The sequence below is a fragment of the Perca fluviatilis genome, chromosome 3 (assembly GCF_010015445.1).
Source record: "Perca fluviatilis chromosome 3, GENO_Pfluv_1.0, whole genome shotgun sequence".
Classification (NCBI taxonomy): Eukaryota; Metazoa; Chordata; class Actinopteri; order Perciformes; family Percidae; genus Perca; species Perca fluviatilis.
In genome coordinates this window covers 8,818,981-8,841,404 of record NC_053114.1, presented here as the reverse complement: position 1 = coordinate 8,841,404, position 22,424 = coordinate 8,818,981, and the positions used below count along the sequence as shown (strand labels likewise).

Here is a 22,424-nt window from a genome sequence, read left to right as displayed (position 1 = left end):
TCCTACATTTCCCATGAACACCATGTCGTGACGTGTCGTACAACTGTTGGCTATGTGCTACGTGTGTGGTATCGATTGCAAGCTACGCTGAAAAATGGAACGGAATGGAGCCAAATAAACCAGAGGAGCTGAAATTAAACGTTAGTTAGGAGAAAAAACATGTGGCTAGTGGAAAATCTGATTGACTAAAAAAAAATAAAATCTACTAGCCATTGTTGGCTGGTGATCAAAAAAGTTCATTTAAAGCCCTGGTTAACAATGAAATAAAATTACTCTGGATTACATGCTGCCTTGTTGCACGTGAAGGCAATTTAAATGGAACACGGTAATGGCAGACTCTATATTAGGAGAAGAAAATTATGACCATGATATAAAAAATTGGATTTGATTTAATAACAAGCTGTAGAATTGTAATGTTTAAATAATGGTGTACCAAAGAGTAGCTGCCACATGGACGGCAGTTCCAGCTGCCCCTGTGTCCATGGTTGTTGGGGTGGGGTATGTCCGTCCAGTCTGCTGATCAGCAGCACGGAGCCAACCTGCCATTACTGTGCTGCTGGGACATGACATGGCAGCAGCCAGTGCATGTGGATCCAGCCTGGCAACACCAAGCGGCAGCTGTTAGCCTTCCATGAAGATAAGCAGTAGCGCCAGGGCTGCCCACACCGCCTCCAACACCCATACCATTACCATACAAACTAGCTCACCATTACCACACAAAATAGCTGCTGTAGGCTCCAGCTGCTCCTCTTTTTGGCTGCTGTGCAACAGTATAACTCAGTAATAATAATTTGCTCCATTGTTTCTACTTTTCAACTCGCTTGCAAACTGGCCTTTTATGTTCTGTTGTTTTCTTTGCTGAAGTGTTCTTTTTAGCTGTTTGATAAAATCAAAAATAAGTCCAAATGTATTGTTGGAATAAAATAATCTCCAGAAATGTACTAATCTTAATTTCCTATTTTTTATGTCTTTTACAATGTAGTATGTAGCTGCAATCATTGCATTATACTAACATTCAGTAAGAACTTGCATGTTCTCTCGAGGTTAGTCTCATATTGCCAGACCTATCGCCACAGCGGGGCAAAATTGCAGGGATATATTTTGAAGAGTAATCTCTTCTATGCAGAGTCAGAGCCATGAGGAAAGCCAAATATATCCTCGCTGATCCAAGTCACCCCTTGTCTCATGAATACAGGCTGCTGCCATCTGGTCGCAGGTTTGTACCAAGGTGTAAGACCAAGAGATTTAAGAGCTCATTTGTCCCTGCTACCATTGGTCTCATTACTGTAATACCTTGATGTCTTTTATTCTCTGCTGTCTGTGAAACAATTGCTCCACTCGGGGATAGTTAAGTTAACTTAACCTTAACAGCGCTGTAGAGTAAGGTCTGGCCACAGACCACACATAAGTTCTAGGATAGGAGAGAAAAAAACGCTCTGGGTTGTTCGCATTGAAAACCAATCACAATTGTCTTGGGTGGCGTTAAGCTCCGGACACAGCAATGGTGGCTCTCCACGATACAGGGCTGCCAACTTTTCAAAAAACCTTGGAGTGAGATTTGGTGGGGCCAACCAAAATGTTGCCGCGTACAAAGCATTTATTTTTTGGGCTCATTCAGCATCATTACCGTACAGCAAAAAGAAGTGGTTCAGTGGTTCTCAGTGTAGGGACCAGGGTCCCAAAGTTAAATTAACATTGGTCTACCAAAGGGATCTAGAGGACCACTGAAATTTTAAAGAATGAGAACCACTGATTTACATAAATTCTAATCCTTCAAAACTAAATAAATAGAAATAACCATTTTTGGACACCAGGGTGACTGGTGGCCAAAGACAATGTCCAGCAGAAAATAGACTGAAAAATACCAACAGCAAGGCAAAAGACACAGCTGGGAGAGAGGGCGCAGCAAGCACTTAGTCCACGGCCCCAAGAAACGGCGAGGTCCAGACGGGGAGTGCTGTAAAGCTTGCAGCCGAAGTCGTGAGCCACCTTCGTTCCAAGCCGACCCAGAGCTGGTCGTGGCGCAACGCCACGGAGGAAATGCGCCCGGCGAGGGCCTGCCCATATTGGATACCAACGTTACATCAGATGACTCTACAGTGTAATCCTATGGGGCGAATATGCTATCTTGAAATAAATCGCTTATTTTTACCATAAACAGGCATATACATGTTATTATCAACGTTTGTCAATATGTAAAAGGCCCTTATGGAAATATTCCAGTGTATATTTACCTTCTATATCGTAAATGGGCCTCTTAAAAATGCCCATTATAGTGAGTGACCACATCGCCTAATAAGTCTCTGAGCAGTGTTTACCTTTCTTTTTCTCTTCAGTCTCCCGAGTCCTGACGTAACCTTTCATAGTTCATCCATTGCCGAGGACAGGTTAAACTTACTCGATGGCGAAAATTTTAACTGTGACTAGTGCTGCATTGTAATGTATGGCATTGTTAGGCTATTATTATTATTATTATTATTATTATTATTATTATTATTGACAAACATTGATAAACCCTTCCCATATCGTAGCCTAAGACGTTATGTGATTCTGATGATTTGATCGCTAGAAGACCATAGAAAAACCGTCCAGTACTACAGCCCTGAACGTTATCACGCTAGCAATAGTAACTTAGTAGTAACCGAGGCACAGTTATGTATTAATAATATTTGGTGATCTAAATCAACATAAATGACATGCCTGCGTGGTCACAGTATATTACATCTGAGTTACAGATGACAATTGAAGTCAGACTAGCTTAAATTCAAGATCACAAGCATTTTGGTACATGGAGTGCCAACGAAAAAAACTAACGCTAGCATAAGGCATGGCTAACTTCAAACTTCATTCATTTCTAAAGCAGTGTTAGAACTTTTTTGACAGCATGGTACACATTAACGATGATATTACCATATTTGTCCTATGTAATTTCTTATCATAGGTCGAAGAGAGAAATTGACATTTACCTCACACAATAATGAGTAGTCATTTGCCCTCCAGTTTGCTCTTTTCACCTTCAGCTCCCATACTTTTCGCCTTTTTGGTTCACGGGGGTAATCTTTTGCCGCTTCCCGGTCTTTCATTGCAGCCAAACGGGCAACAGTTGGGCATTTTTTCTGTGATTTATGTCATTTTTTTTTATAATTTATAAACTTTTTCCACTATTCCCTGCACTATGTCAATGGGAATCAGATGAATGTTGGTATCCAACATGGAGTCCACGAAACACGTGACCACCTCGGAACCAATCACATAACGGGATAGCTCAGAAAATTCAATTCCCTAGTTGGCTAAACTCTCTCTAATGTACGGTTCTGCCCTCATCGTCTCTGAAAGCATAACTAGTCGATTACGAGTGGCTCAAGAGGTAGATCTATAGATAAACGCCAATGCGTGAGAGTTGGCAGCCCTGGCAGTAGTCTCGGGAAGGAACTTGTTTTGATGGAACATTTGCACCCCGCAAAAGAAAACATCACATACAATATTAAATTAAGTTAACTGTTGACACAATACAGTAACGTGAGCAATTTAAATAAGCTGGATACATGGTTAAACGTCATTAGCTCTTACCAGTGTATCGCTGTGTGTACTTCGTCCACAGCAATCCCACCAATCGCTTCCAAAACGTCCCAGTTAGAGAGTAAATGCCATAAACATATTCTTTGTAAATCTTTACAATCATTCCCAGAAAGATCCAAGCAGGCCTGCCTTGTTGCACGATCCAAATATTCTTCAAAACATTTTCAGCGTGTAGCTTCCTAGCTCGAAGTTTGTTGTTGTTTCCCGAAGAGAAAAGAGTTTGAGAACGGCAACACACAAAGAGTGGAAGATGAGGGAAGTCTTGACAACAAGGCAATTATCCTAGAAACTGTGCGGAAACTGAACACTATATATACTATAATACCATCGGTGTGTCCGAAAATCTGACAATAATGTTTTTGTGTTTTTGCAAATAGTACCCCTGAGCCTCCATCCATTTTTGTCATGCATCTTTCCCTTGTCCAGGCTGAAACCCATGATGGCATAGCAGCCAACCAAACCGGAGATGTGATCCACAAAAATGACAAGGACTACGGCTTTGTCTGCCGCAATCAGGACCAGGCTCATGGCCTCTGTCGCAACTACAGGGTCCGCTTCCTCTGTGGAAAACTGGGTACATTCATCACTTCCTCTCAGTGTCTGTGTGCATGTTGTATGTTTGTGAGTACAATTCAATTTTATTTATAGAGCAGGTCTAGACCACACTCTATAATTTAAAGAGACCCAACATTCCCCCATGAGCAAGCACTACTGTACAGTATGTGTATGAGTTTCTGCATGACATTTTTTTCTATGCTTTTTTTGAAAAATAGTATAAAGTAAACCTTGATACTCTTCAACGTAGATAAAGAGCTTAAGCTAGGGCTGGGCGATAAATAGATTTTATCAATTAACTCGAATGTGTAGTTAACATTGATTTGTTTAAATGAAACAACATGGCGAAACAACAGGGACTAACATTTATTATAATATATATATATATATATATATATAAATATAATAACTAGTCGTTTCATTACTTACTTATCTGTAATCTCCGCCGAAATGACCGGCAGCTCGCGGTGCTCTGTCCCCGGCTGAGAGTCACCTATTCTCGGATAACTGAACCACCAGCTACCGCTGACCTGAAGGAGCACCATGCAGGGCACCAATTCAATTCAATTCAATTTTATTTATAGTATCAAATCATAACATAAGTTATCTCGAGACACTTTACAGATAGAGTAGGTCTAGACCACACTCTATATTTTACAAAGCCCCAACAATTCCAACAATTCCAGTAATTCCCTCAAGAGCAAGCAGTGCGACAGTGGCGAGGAAAAACTCCCTCTTGGGAAGAAACCTCGGACAGACCCAGGCTCTTGGTAGGCGGTGTCTGACGAGCCGGTTGGGGGTGTGAAGAGGCGGTGTTGAGGAGCTCTGTTGCGGCTCAACACATCTACTAAATGCCGCTGATACGACCGAGCTTTGACGGAGGTCTGTAGCGGCTTAAACAACTTGCAATCACCGCTCTGTAGCACGGAGCTCCTCTTCGACGTTTGTTTTTTACCGCTAGCTAGTTACTACGAAGGAGCTTGCTACAGGTATGCTACATTCAAGAGACCATGGGATGTTAATGTACATTACTCAGCAACAGGTGAAAATAAGGGCAAGGTTGCGCAATAACGTTAAAATGATTTGAACTTTTAGCGAGGAACGAGAAGTGAATTACCTGTATGTGTGAAAACAGCTTTATCTCATGCATCCGTTTTGTTGTTGTTGAATATATATAGCCCCATGTGTGTGTGCGCGTGTGTATGAGTCAAAACCAAATAAAGTTAAAACTTGTTTTGAACAATTTCTTTGTCATCTGCAGATTGATTTTAAGTAGGGGGAGAAAAAAATCGATTTAAATCTTAAATCGGATTTCTTTTGAAAAAATCGGGGATTTTATTTTTAGGCCATATCGCCCAGCCCTAGCTTAAGCTGATAATTTGTTGTAAATATACAGCCGCCAACACTCTGGCTGTGGTCCAGAGATTGTGTTGTGTGTAAACTGCTATGGTTGGAATGCATGGAGCCCACATGAGGAAAGCACTGGCACCCAGCCAGCTCAGCCCAACCATGAGATATAACAGACCTCGGTCTGGCATCGCTGCTTGTCTGTGTGTGTACTTGTGTGTTACGTGGACCGTGGTAGGGCGTGTTACCGTGAACTTTTGACATGGTTGACACTGGGTACAACTAGGGGTTGCATGACTTCATATTTCTTTTTAAATCGACTGATGACCATTTTTTCATTCATTGGTCTGTTATAATCACAGGAGTAGTGAATGATTTGCATTCTATACCTGTATTGTATCACCCTTTGATATCAACCCTTGGAATGATTTTCTTTTTTTTGAAAATATGTTTCTTGCAGATCAACATTGGGTAGAGACTGCACTTGTTCATACAAGCAACATAGTTTTTCCATTTTCTTATTCATACAATAACATCAATAAGCAGCAACCAAGAACATACAATTGTAATTATTTGGCAGATTCTGAATACATTATGGTGAGGCACCGTAGCAAATATCAATACTTAGTTAAGAGACCAAAAAGCAAACCAGGAGTCAAAAGAGAGAAGAAAAATTCCCTATGAAAACACTATTATTACATTATCAATATATGTGACCCCTCATCACACAGCTTCTTCCCTCAGACCCCTTAAGTGTTTCAAAACCGGTCCCCATGCCCTATCAAACACACTCTTCCTCCCTGCATTCGTGAATCTGAGCTTCAGCAGATGGAGGACTTCGCCGAGCTCTCTTAACCACATCTCAAACAAAGGCACAGCATTGGACCTCCATAATCGCAATATAGGTTTTTTAGCCAGTACCATACCCAAATACACTGGCCATTTGTCCCTGACATAGTTCAAAGCAGTGTCATTTGTAGACCCCAGAATGGCCACAAGGGGGTTGGGTTTCCACTGCTTGTTAAAGGCTTTTGAGTAGAATCAAATACAGAAGACCAGAATGAGTGGCGGTTAGGGCACGTCCAAAATTGGTGTGTGAGGGTGCCCTCTTGGTTCTTACACTTATTACATAATGCTGATACACTGGGATACATCTTGCTTACTTTTACTTTTGAGTAATGCAACCTGTGTATTACTTTTAATTGTATTAGATTATGTCTTGCATTCACTGAGCACTTAAGAATGTTCACAAGACATGATTCCCAGAATTCCTCAGTGAAGGGCACCCCCAATTCTGTCTCCCGCTCAGTTCGTAACCTAACCGTGCTATCCACGGGGGGTGGGGATGCTATCCTCGGGATTGCATCTTTGCCTTCTGCTGATATCCTCCTCCCAGCTTCTGCTGGCTTTATTGACCTGTAATTTCAGCGTGCACTGGGATGGTTTGTAGCAGAGTGTCAGGCGGCCATGTTTGTCTTCCAGAAATGACTGCTGCTGCAAGTCAGGGTAAGATATAGAGCATGATTGACAGGCAGATTAGTGCTGTGTCAGCAGTATTGAGTTTGTTATGATGAACTCTTTTGGTGAATAGGGCTCTGAAAGTGCCTCTCTTGATTTTACCGGTATATCAATTTGTATCAAATTTGTTTAGTAGGACAAACCCCTTGAGATGTATCATCTTGTTTTCGAGGGGGTCCCAACATATAGTACAGTCACTACATAACAACAGAGGAGAAAAAAAAATTGAAAAAATATAGAAATACAATCAACATTCAACTATGTACAGACAAAAATACACATACATTAAATTCATCAAAAAATTACAACCTCTGGGTGGCCAAATGGCCAGTAATAGATGAGCAGTAGAGTGTGAGTGGATCACCAAAACAGTAGGTATGAACAGTTTTGAACAAATTTTTTTAATTTAAGATTTATTTATATGATTTAAATACAAAATGTGAGGAAAATGAAAATAAATCGTTGCAAAGTGATAAGGGTCTTTGTAGATACAGTAATGAAACCACAAGGTTAAAAAAACATGAATAAAAAAAAAATATATATATATATATAAAAACATAACAATAATAATAAATAACAGCAGTGACAAAGATGATGAAAATGGTACTAAACGATATATGGACATACTCAAAGAAAACTGCTTTTAAAATGAATCAAAGCAAATAAATAAATATGGAGAGTCACAAAGTCACGTACTTAACATACTGAGATTTTCCGCTTTTTCAACGGTTATCTATGGTCACGAATTTTGGGCCACAACTGAGAGTATGAGATTGTGCATACAAGCAGTGAAATGAGTTTCCCTGGCAGGGTGTCTGGGCTCACTCTAAAGAACAAAGTAAGGAGCTCTGGAATCCAGACGGAGCTGAGAGCAGTACCACTGCTGGCGGTTGTGACGGATCAGGAATCAAATAAGGATGCCTCCTGGAGGCCTCTGTGGAGAGGCTTTCTGAGCACTTTCAATTGAAAGGAGACCCCAGGGGACAGACGTGGAACACATTAGAGGGATTATATACATCCCATTTGGCTTGGAAACTCATTGGGATTCCCCAGGAAGGGCTGGAGGATGTGGATGGGGTCGGGGAGAAAGACCATTCGGGCCACCTTGCTTTGGGTGTTGCCACCGCATCCCCGCACCCGCATAATTGGTGGAAGATGGATGGGTAGATAGATGACTGATGAAAGGGCATACACACATGCATTCTTATTTTAAAAGGGAGAAAATCCCAATGTACATTTGTTCTTTGCACATTGCTGTTATTGTAGATGTGGTATCCTAACTGTAATATTAAGTTACAAGAATGGTTATCTGTAAGCTATATCAGTTACTTAGCTATGAAGAATAATAGCTCATTTTCCTTATACTGTTTCTGAAGTTAGCTGCTAATAACGGATGTTCCAGAAGGAGGCGCTATTACATTGAGTTCTGAATCAGAGTATGTTCAGCTGACCGGATGTTGACGCTAGTTAAAAAAGACCGAAGACGTTGTTGCTAGCGTGTAGTGATGGGCATTCCGGCTCTTTTTCGTGAGCCGGCTCGTTTGACTCAGCTCACTGAAAAGAGCCGGCTCTTTTGGCTCACAAACGGCTCTTTAAAAAACGTATGTTTTGACTGTTTGAAAAACAATTCTAATTAAATTATTAAATGAAATGAAATGAAGACTGCGTTGCTGTGGGTCGCAGATTAGGCCTACTTGACTGAGTGGATACATCTCCACGTGAGGTGCTGGCTCCAGTCGCTCCACCACCGTCACTAGCGCAACCGCTAGTTTCTCGAAGATCCGCTATCTTCACATTTTGGTGCACAGTTTGCATATGCCGGTGTAGGTTGTGCGTAGAACCAGCTTTATATGAGATTTTGTTTTGGCAAATTCTACACTGTGCTTTAACATTGTCTACATCATTAAGATGATTCCAAATGCTGCTGTGCTTCCGACTCATTTTCCTGCTTTTGTTTTGTTTTCAGAGCTGTTTTTCCTCTCCTCTGTCCTCTCCTCAGAGTTTGACTGTGTGTGTGTGTGTGTGTGTGTGTGTGTGTGTGTGTGTGTGTGTGTGTGTGTGTGTGTGTGTGTGTGTGTGTGTGTGTGTGTGTGATGGCTCGGCCCCTCCCTCATGCCGTATAATTGGTTGACACCTTGTGTATGATTGACAGGAACAGAATGTGAGGCTGATCAGACAGTCAAAACTAATGTGTGCCTATTTAATTATTTTTTTGTTCTTTGAATTAGTCAATTATTTTAAATAAAATAAAATTCACTCATTATTACATAATAATTTAATTTCTATAGGCTATATTTTTAAAAATAGAGTCGGCTCTTCGGATATGCGAGCCAGCTCCCGTCATTCACCTACAAGAGCCGGCTCTTAGAGCCGACTCATTCGCGAACGACCCATCACTACTAGCGTGAGACCTAACTTGTAAAGACGTCATGCTGTCCGTTTGTATTAAACTTACAAACATATTTAGATGTTGTGGACATTTCAGTTTTTCATTAGAAGATACAACAGTAGAAAACACACAGAACACCTTGAAATGAGAAATGAGAATATGAGAATTGTCGGTACGACGGTCCGGCATAAAAGTAGGTCCTTCCATGCATTTTGAATGGGGGTCGTTCGTTTAGGCTTGCCGCAGGGGGGGACACACAAAAAAAAACCTCAGATCATCGAAAGTTGAGAACAACTCTTGTTGGAGAAATGCAACCCTACGTCACGCTGCGGTGGCCGGTCATGTAACCGGAGACCAGACTTGTCGATGCGTTTTGAGGCGGTGAGAGTCCCGGACAGGAAACGTGAAACATCACTGCCTTTATCGCTGCTACAAGAAAGTAGCAGTGAGGGTTAAAAACGAAACACAAGCACTGAACCGCCCGGGAGTTTGTGTAATAGCTGAATGTTTCCTGCAACAACAAAGCACTCGCTACGTCTCGCTCGTCTCTTTTCTTTCAGAATAAGAATCAGAAAGGGCTTTATTGCCAAGTACGTTTTTTACACATACAAGGAATTTGTCTTGGTGTTGTTGGTGCATGTCACACATTCTCTAAATATAAGAAGGATAAAAAGAATATAAGCAATATAAGTATAAACATGTAAACACAGTATGTATTAACAAAGATAAAAATAAAATGTAAAATAAAATAATACAATAAGGTAAAAAGTAGTAAAAAGGAACGCTACAGCAGAGTAGGTACAGTGGCATGTAGAGCCAGAGGTGGAGTGTATGTATACTGTGGAGATAGTCAGGGTGGGTTCCGGGCCTTGTTGGTAAGGCTAGTGGCGGAGGGGAAAAAACTGTTCATGTGGCTTGTGGTTTTGGTCCTGATGAACCTCAGCCTCCTGCCAGAGGGGAATGGCTCAAAGAGTTTGTGCCCGGGGTGGGCGGGGTCAGTCACACAATCTTTCCAGGATGCTTCAGAGTCTCTCTCTAATTAAAAGCAGTAATTGTGGAATATGAAGTCTACTTGTGTTTGTTCTTTGTGTGGTTGAGATTGGACAATCATGGGATATGCCAACACTTTAATTGGCATTTGTTTGTTTGGGTCCCCTTTGTAATATTTTCATCAAATTATTAGTTTATTACAGATACTTCTTAGGATGTTGTGTTGTCATGTGTGTCCTTTTGTGTCCTAGGATGCTTCGTTGATCTTATGTTTATGTTGATATGTTGATTTTTTATTTTATTTTGATTTTAGAATGTTTTTTCTGTTACATGTTTGTGTTGTGAAGCAACAGATTGTAGCACTAGGTATGTCCAAGACAAATTTCCCCTTAGGGACAATAAAGTGTATTCTATTCTATTCTATTAGCTGACGACTGACACCCAGTCAGTTGGAGTATCCCTAATAAACAAAAGCCTTTTTGGATGTACCTAAATTGAGTACCTCAAGCTTGTTAAATAAAGTACATTTTCCTGATGGAACTTACATACTTTTACTTAAGTAAAATTTTCAGTGCATGACTTTTACTTGTAACAGAGTATTTTTTTTACAGTGTGGTATTAGTACTTTTGGTTATGTAAAGGATCTGAATATTTCTTCCACCACTGGTGTAGGCCTGCATGACTGTATGTGTGTTAGCTTTGCTGCATTCTGTTTAACGCTCACCATGTCCCCCTGTAGTTCGCCCGCAGGCCTCCATCTCCATCGACATGTTGTCCAACAGCAGCATCCTGGAGCTGGCCGACCAACCAGAGGGCTGGGGGCCCGGGGATCGGGTAGTGGTGGCCAGTACCGACTACTCCATGCACCAGGCCGAAGAGTTTACCCTGCTGCCCTGCCCTACCTGCACATCCAACCAGGTCAAGGTCCAAGGTGAGAGAACCAGTGACTTACAGTATGGTACCATGCACGGCTGTAATGAAAGGAGATGTCTGTGAAGGTTCTCAGTCATCCAGGTCATGGTAGTTCTCTGTGAAAAGCAGAGGTAATCGGACTTGCTAGTTAGATAGTTAGATTAGTTAGATGTTTCGTCCTCTCTACGACCTCCAGAACTGAAGAAGCCTTTTGGATGAGAGGTGAAACGTCTTCAAGACTTATCTAGCTAGTCCAGTTGCCTTTGCTTATCACAGAGAATGAAAGGTGATGTTGCTCGGAAAACATGGCTCAAGCCATGAATGTTTTCTCATAATTTAAAATTTGTGTCATTTGTCCTCAGTCTCTCTTACTGGACCGGTAACTCAATGGGGCAAAAAAAGTTCTATTACTGGGGAACTATCAACATTCATTCTGAGAACTCTACTAAATATAGATTTCAAGATCAGTTACGTCACGCCCAATTCCTACCCTACCTATGTTATGTACTATAAAAAAATAGTAACATCAGAAAATGTTTGCCCATTTTTAGTCTGGAGTGAAAATGAGTCATCCTCAACATTAGCTGTCTTCTGGTTTCAGAATGATGACAGTTAAGCCAAGTTTAGACCAAAGATTTGCGACGAAAAACAAAACCGTTTTAGAACGTCGCAGAGAAAAGTCGCAGCAGTCTGAACCGGCCCGTCTCAGCTCAACTCAGACCAGCTGATGGTGTCGTTGCGACTCAGCTAGTCGAGTCTCCAGAGGCTGGTTTTAGAACGTAAGAGACGTCACCAGTTTCAACAGCCAATAGAGAAGTCATCTTTTAAAGTCAGCTACAATAAAATTATCCATAATCCATTTTGCTTCTGTTACAAACTGTTAACGGACGCTCAACGACCACCCGCGAGCATATAGGGTGGAGCGAGCTAGAGAGTGACTGAAGAGAAATAAACTGTATCTTTGTCGATTCATCACTAGAAATGTAACTGTAGCTAGCATCTCACTAGCACTAACGTTAATATTTTAGACGCAACAAACAATATATTTAGCTACGAAATGTCTGGAAGTCGGTAGTTAGAACAGAAGTACAAAGAGTCGTTGCTATGGAGATGATACCATCTCGTCTTGTCTCATTGGTGTGAACTGGCAGGTTTTAGAACCCTGCAGACCGCTGCGTTGCAAGTAGATGCAAGTTTCAACTCGTCTCTTTGCAAATTTTTGGTCTGAACTGGGCTTTAGAGAACAATTAGACACAAAACTGCTCTACAGGATTCTTTTTCTCGGCAACTATCATTTTTTTTCCAAATGATATACAGATTTTTTAGGCATTCTATTATGAAATGGCTTGAAAAATAGTGCCTATAGCTGCCATAAATTGAGGATGCCCTCAGACCCCAACAAGGTTTGGGCTAGAGCTGCAAAGATTAATCGATTAGTTGTCAACTATTAAATTAACCGCCAAATATTTTGACTATCAATAAATCGTGACAGCCAGTCATATTTGAAGACATTTGAGGATGTCATCTTGAGATTTGGAAAACACTGATCCACATTTTTCACAATTTTTTGACATTTTAGAGACCAAACAACTAATCCATTCATCCAGGAAACAATCCACTCATTAATCGACGATGGAAATAATGGTTAGTTGCAGCCCTAGGTTTGGGCTGAGTCCCGAATGTTTACAACTCTGGCGCCTCCCCTGTTGGTGACATTACATTACTTATGTATTTATTTATTTATTTGGGCATTTTAGGCCTTTATTTCCGACAGGACAGCTTAGACTTCAAAGGGGAGAGAGAGAGAAGGGGAATGACATGCAGCAAAACCTGCAGCCGCTGCGTCGAGAACTAAGCCTCTTTTTATGGGCGCTCTAGCAGGTGAGCTACCCAGGCGCCCCGGCGACATAACATTATTATTATAGCAAGTTTTGCTAGCTAGTATTATAAAGGTTGTTGTTTTGTCCCAGAACGGATAATCTAACTTTGAAGCTGATGTTACTCCAATACCGTTCTGAAGCGTTTAAAACACAGTATTTGTACCTTGGTACAAAGTGTCCCACAAGGTTAAAAGCAAAAGGTGACATAACAAGAAACAAGCTCGACTAATGGAAATATATCAAGCAGTGGAAATACATCAGCCATCAATTTCTTAAAATGGCAATGCATGCTGGTAACCTTTAACAGCCACAGTTTAGATGCAGGAATAATAAAAACCTAATCATACAATCATCATGCAAGCGGAGCACAGAAAACACAGAACCCCGTTATATGGGCTCACCGTTTTTTTGTGAGTTTGGTACAGTAGGGGAAAAAAAAAACTATGTGGAAGAAATTGCTCAGAATATTGATTTTATATATAAGTCAAAAGAGAAGATTTACATCATTAAATTAGCATTTTAATTAGCATTGTGAAAATATGCAATTACTGCAACACAAAAAAAAATCTCAAACATTGGGGATAGAGTCTGCTTATTCTAATTCCAGTTCTGTTGAATCACTGACTGTTTTGCAATAATTTAAATAGTTCTGGTAATAAAGGCAGGCTATGAGTAAAAATGGGTGTCAGGTGATCATTACATGAGCTCAACTTTGAATTTTTGCTTTCTGTACACACAAACATAGGCAGGAAAACCTCAGAAAGTTAGTTTCACTAGTTTTACATATTAGCCTAACGAAAAATACAAATTCACAGATTGATTTTATGATGCTTTTTGTTAAAGGGTAACTACCGTTTCTTTCAACATGGACCCTATTTTCCTATGTTTTTGTTTCTAAGTGACTGATGGGTACAACAATATTAAACAACAGTATTACAACAGTATTAAGCGAGATCACTGCGGTCGGCAGCAGGGAAACAAGCTACAATGTAAGTTAATAGGGCAATTGTCCAGCTTGTATTTACCTTCACAAAAGTGCTCATTTTGCCGCTGACAGGCTCAGATTAATATTCTGTGTGTGGAGGAAAGGTCTGGAAATGCAAGACTATACATATCCTTATGCATTTGTTTTTTTTCTGCTATACGGAACTCACACCAAACCGTTATTTCTAAACCAGGATAAATTATATTATTTTTTAAACCCGTCCACCAGTCACCCATTCAAAAAGGATTGAAATCTTTATTTAATGGATTATACCTTGGCTTTTTAATAATACCTGGCTTTATTGCCATCGTTTTTTTCATGAGATGAGGTGATTTTTATTTATTGAATGCAGTGAGTGAATGTGTTTCTCTTTTAGATGCTGCCTGTCGTGATTTGGAATGGAAACCTTGTTTAACTATGACATTTATATCTGCCCAAACAGATTAAAATCACACACTGAAACCATCTTTATTGCTAGGAAGCCTTCCGTGAGAGTTAAGGCGGGGTGTGTGTGTGGGTGCGTGCGTGCATGTGTGTGTGTGTGCCAGTCAGATGGAGGCCAGGTTTAGACAGCCCAGAGCAGTGTGTGGGAGTCAGTGGAAGGTGTTTGGTCTGACTCGGGGCCAAGGGAAAGTCTCAGCCTGCATCCTGGAGCACTGTGTGTTCCTGACTGAGCCCATTGACGCTGACACGCATGCCAGCATGGACACATACACACACGCAGACACTTGTTTTCTTTCTTTCTGTCTTTCTTACTGCATCACGCACACATTTCTGCAGAGTTTCTTGGGGTCAGCGTTGTCAGCCCTCGCTGTTCTACTGTATGATTTAAATAGCCTTTGTCTTTGTGTCTTGAAAAAAAAAAATCCTGAGCGCAGCAGCGGCTAAAAGTCAGCATTAACGTGACATGACGTGTCCTCTCATAGCTGTCGCTCCAGCACACCGATTCACACACCAATAAAGTCAAGTTTGCGTTTCTTCTGCAGCGGATTTAGGACTCCAGGATTTATCTTCAAATCTCTGTCTGAGCTCCTGCCCGGCTGCATCAGAAGATCAGTCCATTAAACCCTCCCCACACACACACACACACACACCCCCCACACACACACACCCCACACACACACACCACCTTCCCCTTTTCCTCTCTGTTTTTCCTCGGCTCTCTCACGTCACCGGGGATTCGGCCATCCAAAGTGGAAATCCTATTTTGTTTTTTAGCCCAAGGCTGCTCCTCAGAGTTCACGTCAATCTCCTCCCGACTGTAATGTGTTTAATTAATTCCTTCCCGCGTGCCACTTTGCAGCTCCGTCTTTTTTTTAACAAGCGCCGCTAATCAAGTGTATTCCCCAGCTAAGGTTATGCACAGACAAGGGACGGGAGGGGAGGGGGGTGGGGTTGTTGTCGTTGCCAGCTGAGACCTGGCTGAGAAAGACACAGAGACAGATAGCCTACGGCTACTTATCATTCTGAGCCCAATAGCTTGTGCTGGGTTTTACATGTTGAACCTTGGACAGTTCTAAATGGCATAAATGATGACAAGGGTAGAAAATACATGGTGTGGATAAGTGGCCTATAGCAGTGGTGAAGGATTTAACAGTATTTCTATTTCTGTCCTGACATTTACCTAGCTGCATTTCTCCAGGTCAGTTTTCACCATGAGATTTAGGTGTGGAAGACATTCACTGACAACTGATCATCCCCAGAAAAGAAATAACAGACCAATCGAAACTCTGGAGTTTTTACATGATGACCGCTCTCAAAACTCCGTTGGCATATATCAAAATCCGAAGCAAATTTGACCCATTTTCAAAAATGTCTACAACAGAAATATGGGTTTCTTTTGAGCTACCTAATTTTAATTACCCAAAAATAACATGGATGATCCCATACAACGCGCTTCGCAAGTACAACAAAAGATTGAAATGTTTTGAAACAGTATCCCCACTGAACGTTGACATATGCCCTTATGTGATTATCCTTCCTTTAATATTGGTCTAAATAATTCATAATTTCTGCTTTTTTTTAACTCAAGGATTAGGTATAAATATTGGATAAATGAGGGTTATACTTATCCAAAAATAAGAGTAAAACTGGTGGAAATAAGTTGGTGTTAGCAGTTTTGTTTAACAGGAAAATGCATAGAGTTCTGTCAAATAAGCTGACAGACTCATTGACTTTACTTTAAGCGGACCGATTATGCCTCAAATCACAGCTCAAACCATGATTATTTTTTGGGCATTTTTAGGCCTTTATTTTGACAGGACAGCTGAAGACATGAAAGAGGAGAGAGAGGGGGAACGACATGCTGTATTGGGCTGCAGGTCGCAGGACACCCGCTGCGTCAAAGAGTAAACCTCTACAGTATATATGGGTGCGCACTCTACCAACTGAGCTACCCAGGCGCCCAAACCAATACTTTGATATAAAAGCATTTTGCATCAGTTTCAGGGAATTTCAGTCTCAATCAGAAGTGAAAATACTGTATTACATATTATGCCTACCATACACTAGACCACTATGAACATACTTTGAACAGACTAAAGTCTGACACCATCTCACATCTAAAGACAATCATCTCACATCTAACGTTAAAGACATAAAGTCATAATGTGTAAAATAAAAAGGGGATTTTGCAGGGTCACACGTCGCAAGACTACAACTAGATTCGTTTAGAAAAATGTAACCAAGTTAGCTAGCTACCGATAGCGTTGGCTGGTAACTTAAAGTGATGGTTCGGAGTAATTTCACCCTAGGGTACTTTGCACCATGACCTCGAGCCAAACACCCCCCCCCCAGAAGCTTTTTTCACCTGGGTCGAACATTGGGAGAGTTAGCATAGATTAGCGTTATCAGCTGAATAGCTTAGCGCAGGGGCTAATGGATCCAGTGATGTATCTCGTAAATGACCCCACTAATAATGCCCGAAATGATACCAAACTTCTACACTAGTATAAATAGTTTATTTACTCATAAAACGATGGATTGGAAAGTTTGTAAGTACACCAGAAGTGTATGTAAATAACACTTGCCTGTTGGCTTCTCGTCTCTGCTGCTGCAGCTGCAGCTACTGCTGTTACCTAAGGGGCAGTAAGAGTGCTTAGGGCTGTCTACAAATTACCACACCGAAAAGAGATGCAACAAAAATATTTATTAATTTAACTTTTTTTTTTAAGTAAGTGCTGTAGTATAACTAGCAGGAGACAAGTTATAATTGAGGTAAGTTTGGAGACATTATTTAATCATTAAATTAATAAATATTTAGTAGAAGTTTGGTATCATTTCGGGCATTATTAGTGGGGTCATTTACGAGATACATCGTTGGATCCATTAGCCCCCGCGCTAAGCTATTCAGCTGATAACGCTACTTACGCTAACTCTCCCAATGTTCGACCCAGGTGAAAAAAGCTTCTGGGGGGGTGTTTGGCTCGAGGTCATGGTGCAAAGGACCCTACGGTTAAATTACTCCGAACCATCACTTTAAGGTAAGTTTTGCTGATCTTCTGTTCTGTCTACATGCAGATGAATGTCTTCACTACCCTGCAACTTTCCCTCAAACACATTTGATTATGTCAGAACATCAAGAGGGGGAAAAGACTGACTGGGACTGAGTTTTATGACCACATTACACCAAACGATTGAGACGACTCTAGCAAGACTCTCAGGGTTTCATTCTGATATTTGAAATTAGTCTGCCGCGGTGGAATCGCTTGAAAAGTTGTTTGGTGTAAGGTCGGCATTACATGACATGAAGCTGAACATTTGGCATCATATCCACTCCACTGAACCCTGAACTGCCCCCTTTGAGGATTCAGTACCAGCAGCATATTGGAACTATTCATCCATACATGAACAACCAATCACTCTGAAAATAAAGTGAATTTCTGCATGAGAGGTAAAAAGAATGAACAAGGCTGGTTACTAATTCCCATAAAAGCACATATCAGCCTTGGGGGAAAACGGATGGACTTATCGGCACTACTGTAGTAGTAAACGGTAGTAAATTGAGATCTAAAATTGTCTTTTAAGCCTGGGCTCGCAATGTTTTTAATCTGAGCTGGACTGATAGTGTTCATTTGTACTTTCTGAGTCCCAACTGTGCTGGTGGAGGGAGTAGGGAACAGAAAAAGAGATTAAACGTGGGGATGTGTGATTTCCTGTCTCTCAGATTTCACATTTCTTTGATTTTATTCTCTCCCCCTGGCATCACTTTGTTTTTCCTAATCAGCCCATTTCTGAATGTGTAGGAGTGGATGACACGTGGAACAGAGCCGTAATCGTTTCTGCACCGTTCTTCCACTTACTGTGTGATTCTGCTGTCCGTCCCTGCCTATTATGGGCTCTTTGTTCTCCTCAGACTCACTATCATTTGAGGCGTAAATTGGCCTTCTAAGGAGCTACACTACGCAAAATGCAAAAAAACAAAAAACTAGCTTTCGACCATGCTGAGGGTTAGAGGTGGAAGTTGAGAACTGAAATGTTTCTAAATGTCTCAGTATGCTTCAAACTAGCTAGATCCTTTTGTCTCGGAAGCAATTGCGATTAACAATATCATCTTTTTGGTCAAATTTAAAAATATTTATCTATGCATTACTTTTTAAAACAAATTAAAGTTTTGAATCATTTCTTTTGGTTATATATCACTGTCATGTGACCCAGAAAATGTAATAACACAAACACACAGCCTATGAAGTAAACCACGCCTCTCTATTATAATAAAAAAAGAAAATATTTTTTTCTAACTGTATCCCTCCCTTGTCATTTTTGTGCCAACAACTAACAATTGAAATAATAATTCAAACATACTGTATAGTCCGACCAATAATCACTTATATAAATACAATTTGGAATATCTGAACAAAACCACCAATTGCCAGTCATACGCCTTAGGAACTTAGCTAATGTTAGCAATTAATTGCGGTTAAACAAAGAAACCGCGATTATGTTTATCCAAAGATGTCTAGCCCTTCTGAATGAATCAGAAGCTGTCAAAACTGCCGTGTCATTTTTGTTTCTTAATCCGTGTACTTTGGCAGTCCATTACTTGCTTTAAAAAGTGTGTGACATAGCCAACCCACAGTGGTATTTCTGCACAACCCGCCTCGGTTTGGTCCTGTCTCTACCTGTCTGTCAGCATTCATAATATGGGTTCGATTTGCGGTCTTAAATATTACTTAGTTATTTGTTAATTTGCTTTTTGTGTCACCAGATCACAAATGAAGCGTCACAGCTCTTGTGAGCCACTAGACGTGTTTGGTGGTGCCTGTATCTGCAGTATTTTACAGTGCAGGTTTGTGGGATCTTAGTCTACATCCTTGACGTTCCACTTCCGGGAAATTCCGCCTGATGCATGTATTTTCCGTTTCCTTACGCTTACTTTGTGTTGGAATTTTAAATTCGGTGGATTTATGAGGACTATGGTTAACTGCTCCTCAGATCTCTGCAGGGTAAATCCAGACAGATAGCTAGACCATCAGTCACAACTATTTCACAGCAGCTCTGTGCGGAGCTTAGCGCCACCCATGACAATTGTGATTGGGTTAAAGAAATAAAACAGAGCACCTTTTTCTCCCATCCCGGAATGCTGTGTGGACTAGCCAGACCCTCCTCTGCGGCACTGTGGAGGAAGGTCTGGCAAAGCGAGACTAGTGGGATGGTACTGCAGGTTGGACTGTGGGTTGGCTGGAAGGAGTGGTTGGGTTTCTAACTTTGGTCAACTTAGGGTGAACTCCTCTCTCTCTCTCTATTGCACACACACACACACACACACACACACAAAAACAAAAACACACACTGCTCTACATAAATCAGCGTTTGAAATTACATTGAAACAAACACAATGTCGGCAACACAAAGTAGTGGCGTTACAGCGTGCGTGCGTGCGTGCACGCGTGTGTTGCGTCAATGAGTATATGAGTGCCTCTTTCTGCTCACCATAATTATAAGTGCTGCCTGCCCATTCTCCTTTAAAATAGAAAAAAAATGGTGCTACAAACTAAGACTGAGTTTCACTGTAATGTCCTCCATTGCAATTATCTGAAACATCTGTTCAGCCACACGCATACACACACACAGCAAACAAACAACAAAAAAAGTACTTCTCTCAATCTCTGGTGAGAATGGACATCTGTTTACACTGTGCTCAGCTCTGTTAAATGGATCGTTTGGTAGAAAGAGTGAAGCTTCTAACAGCACTGTCAGCAGATCCACACAGCAGTTTAAACTCTATGTTGTGTGTGTGTGTGTGTGTGTGTGTGTGTGTGTGTGTGTGTGTGTGTGTGTGTGTGTGTGTGTGTGTGTGTGTGTGTGTGTGTGTGCGTGTGTGCAGGTAAGGCCCAGTTCACCCACATGGGAGAGGAAGTGGACGGGGTGGACATGAGGGCGGAGGTGGGCCTGCTGAGCCGTAACATCCTGCTCCGTGGAGAGATGGAGCCCGGCTGCTATGGCAACGAGGCCTGCAAATTCTTCGACTTTGACACTTTCGGCGGACATTTGAAGGTACACTGGTGTCCTAACCTTATCATTTACAAAAACTTCAAAAACAGTGACATAAGAAGAAAAAAGTGAGAAACTTGTAAAAAGTAGAAAGACAGTATAGGAAGGAAGGCAAGATTAGGTACAAAGAAGGCGACACAAATGTCACATTTTTGGTAGGAAAAAAAAATTCTACATAAAGAGGAGCAATGTTCTGGACAACAGCCTTGTAACTATTAAACATTTTGTTAAATATCTCACGTACCCCCTGCAGTCCTCCAAAGTACCCCTAGGGGTACATGTACCCCCATTTGAGAAACACTGCATTAGACGTTAGATTGTTAATACATTCACTGAAGTGGTGCTTTTAACAACATTAACCCTTGTGTTGTCTCCCCGTCGACCATGCAACTTTTAATTTTTCTGGGTCAAAATTTAAAATTAAAACTTTTTTTCACTTTTCCCCAATGTTTTTTTTTATCACTTCTCGATGTTTTTGTCACTTTGCCCGACATTTTTGTCACTTTTTCCGATGTCTTTGTCGATTCTTTCTGCGCTTTTTTCCGTTTTTTTTTTCAAATGCTATAAAATTGAATAAAAAACCCAAATTCATTTAAGTAGTCAACTGATCATATATTTTACTTGTGAAGAGTGTTGTATGGAACCATCCATGTTATTTGTTTTGGCAATTTGGTTGACAGAAACCCAAATTTCGGATATAGAAACTTTTTGAAAATGGGTCAAATTTGACCCGAAGACAACAGGAGAGTTAAGGCTTCAGCTTGGTTTAGATCATTTTTATTTGAGGGGGATTAGAATGATTGCGCATCGTTATTTAAAAAGACACTTGTTAATTCCAACAAAAAATCTGGTCTTTAAACCACCTAACCCCCACCCCCCTTTTGACACCCCAACAAAGTCAGAAGAATTTGCCTCGTCACTGTTCTTTTAGTGTATGTGTGTATTTAACATGTCATAAACCAAAGGTCAAAGGTCATAAGCCTTACCCTAACCCTAGTGTTTAAAAACACATTTCTGTGTTTTTATTTTAGAAGGTGATTTCATTCTTTCAACACAAAATATGGCACTGTATAATATAAATATATACCTTCTTCCCATCAGTGAATACATTAACCCTCCATAATCAGAGTGCATAATGGGAAAAAATAAAGCCAACACTAAAATATTTGTTGTATACAAGATGAAAGGATTGTACGTGCCCTGGATGTGCAAAGCCCCACCTGGCCATTCACATTCACACACATATTTCCACATTGGGCCGATGACAATTATGCTTTGATGTACTATTAAAAGTGAAATCAGAGCAGAGCAGATAAAGATGGTCAACAAAACCCATGCTGGATATCTCAGCCTGACGGGCTGTCAACAAGAGGAAACTTCACAGAAAAGATGAAGAAGAACACAGAGGGGGAGAGGGAAGAAGGGAGGGAGGGAGGGAGGGAGAGAGAGGGAGAGGGAAGAAGGGAGGGAGGGAGAGAGAGGGAGGGAGGGAAAGAGAGAGGGCGAGAGATAGAGGGAGAAAGAGAGAGACGGGGAGAGAGAGAGAGAGAGAGAGAGAGAGAGAGAGAGAGAGAGAGAGAGAGAGGGATCCCTCCTTCCCCAGGGCAAGCTATCATATCCTATTATAAATTTCCATCACAGGCTCATGTCACATATTTCTCATGCATGGGTGTGTGTACAGCACGTAGGAGCAACACACACACACACACACACACACACACACACACACACACACACACACACACACACACACACTGAAGCCCTTCAGAATGAGCGC

The 22,424-nt window shown here is 41.1% G+C and overlaps 1 protein-coding gene across 5 annotated transcripts in view; it reads left to right on the top strand.

The window, feature by feature from the left end:
* Positions 1-22,424, top strand: part of LOC120555589 (cell migration inducing hyaluronidase 1) — a 219,544-nt gene that overhangs the window by 137,740 nt on the left and 59,380 nt on the right. For all 5 annotated transcript variants that reach the window (XM_039794378.1, XM_039794383.1, XM_039794382.1 and 2 more), the window contains exons 10-12: positions 4,006-4,153; positions 11,118-11,309; positions 20,481-20,650. In XM_039794378.1, coding sequence (XP_039650312.1) covers positions 4,006-4,153; positions 11,118-11,309; positions 20,481-20,650 — 510 coding nt within the window. The remainder of the gene's footprint in view (positions 1-4,005; positions 4,154-11,117; positions 11,310-20,480; positions 20,651-22,424) is intronic.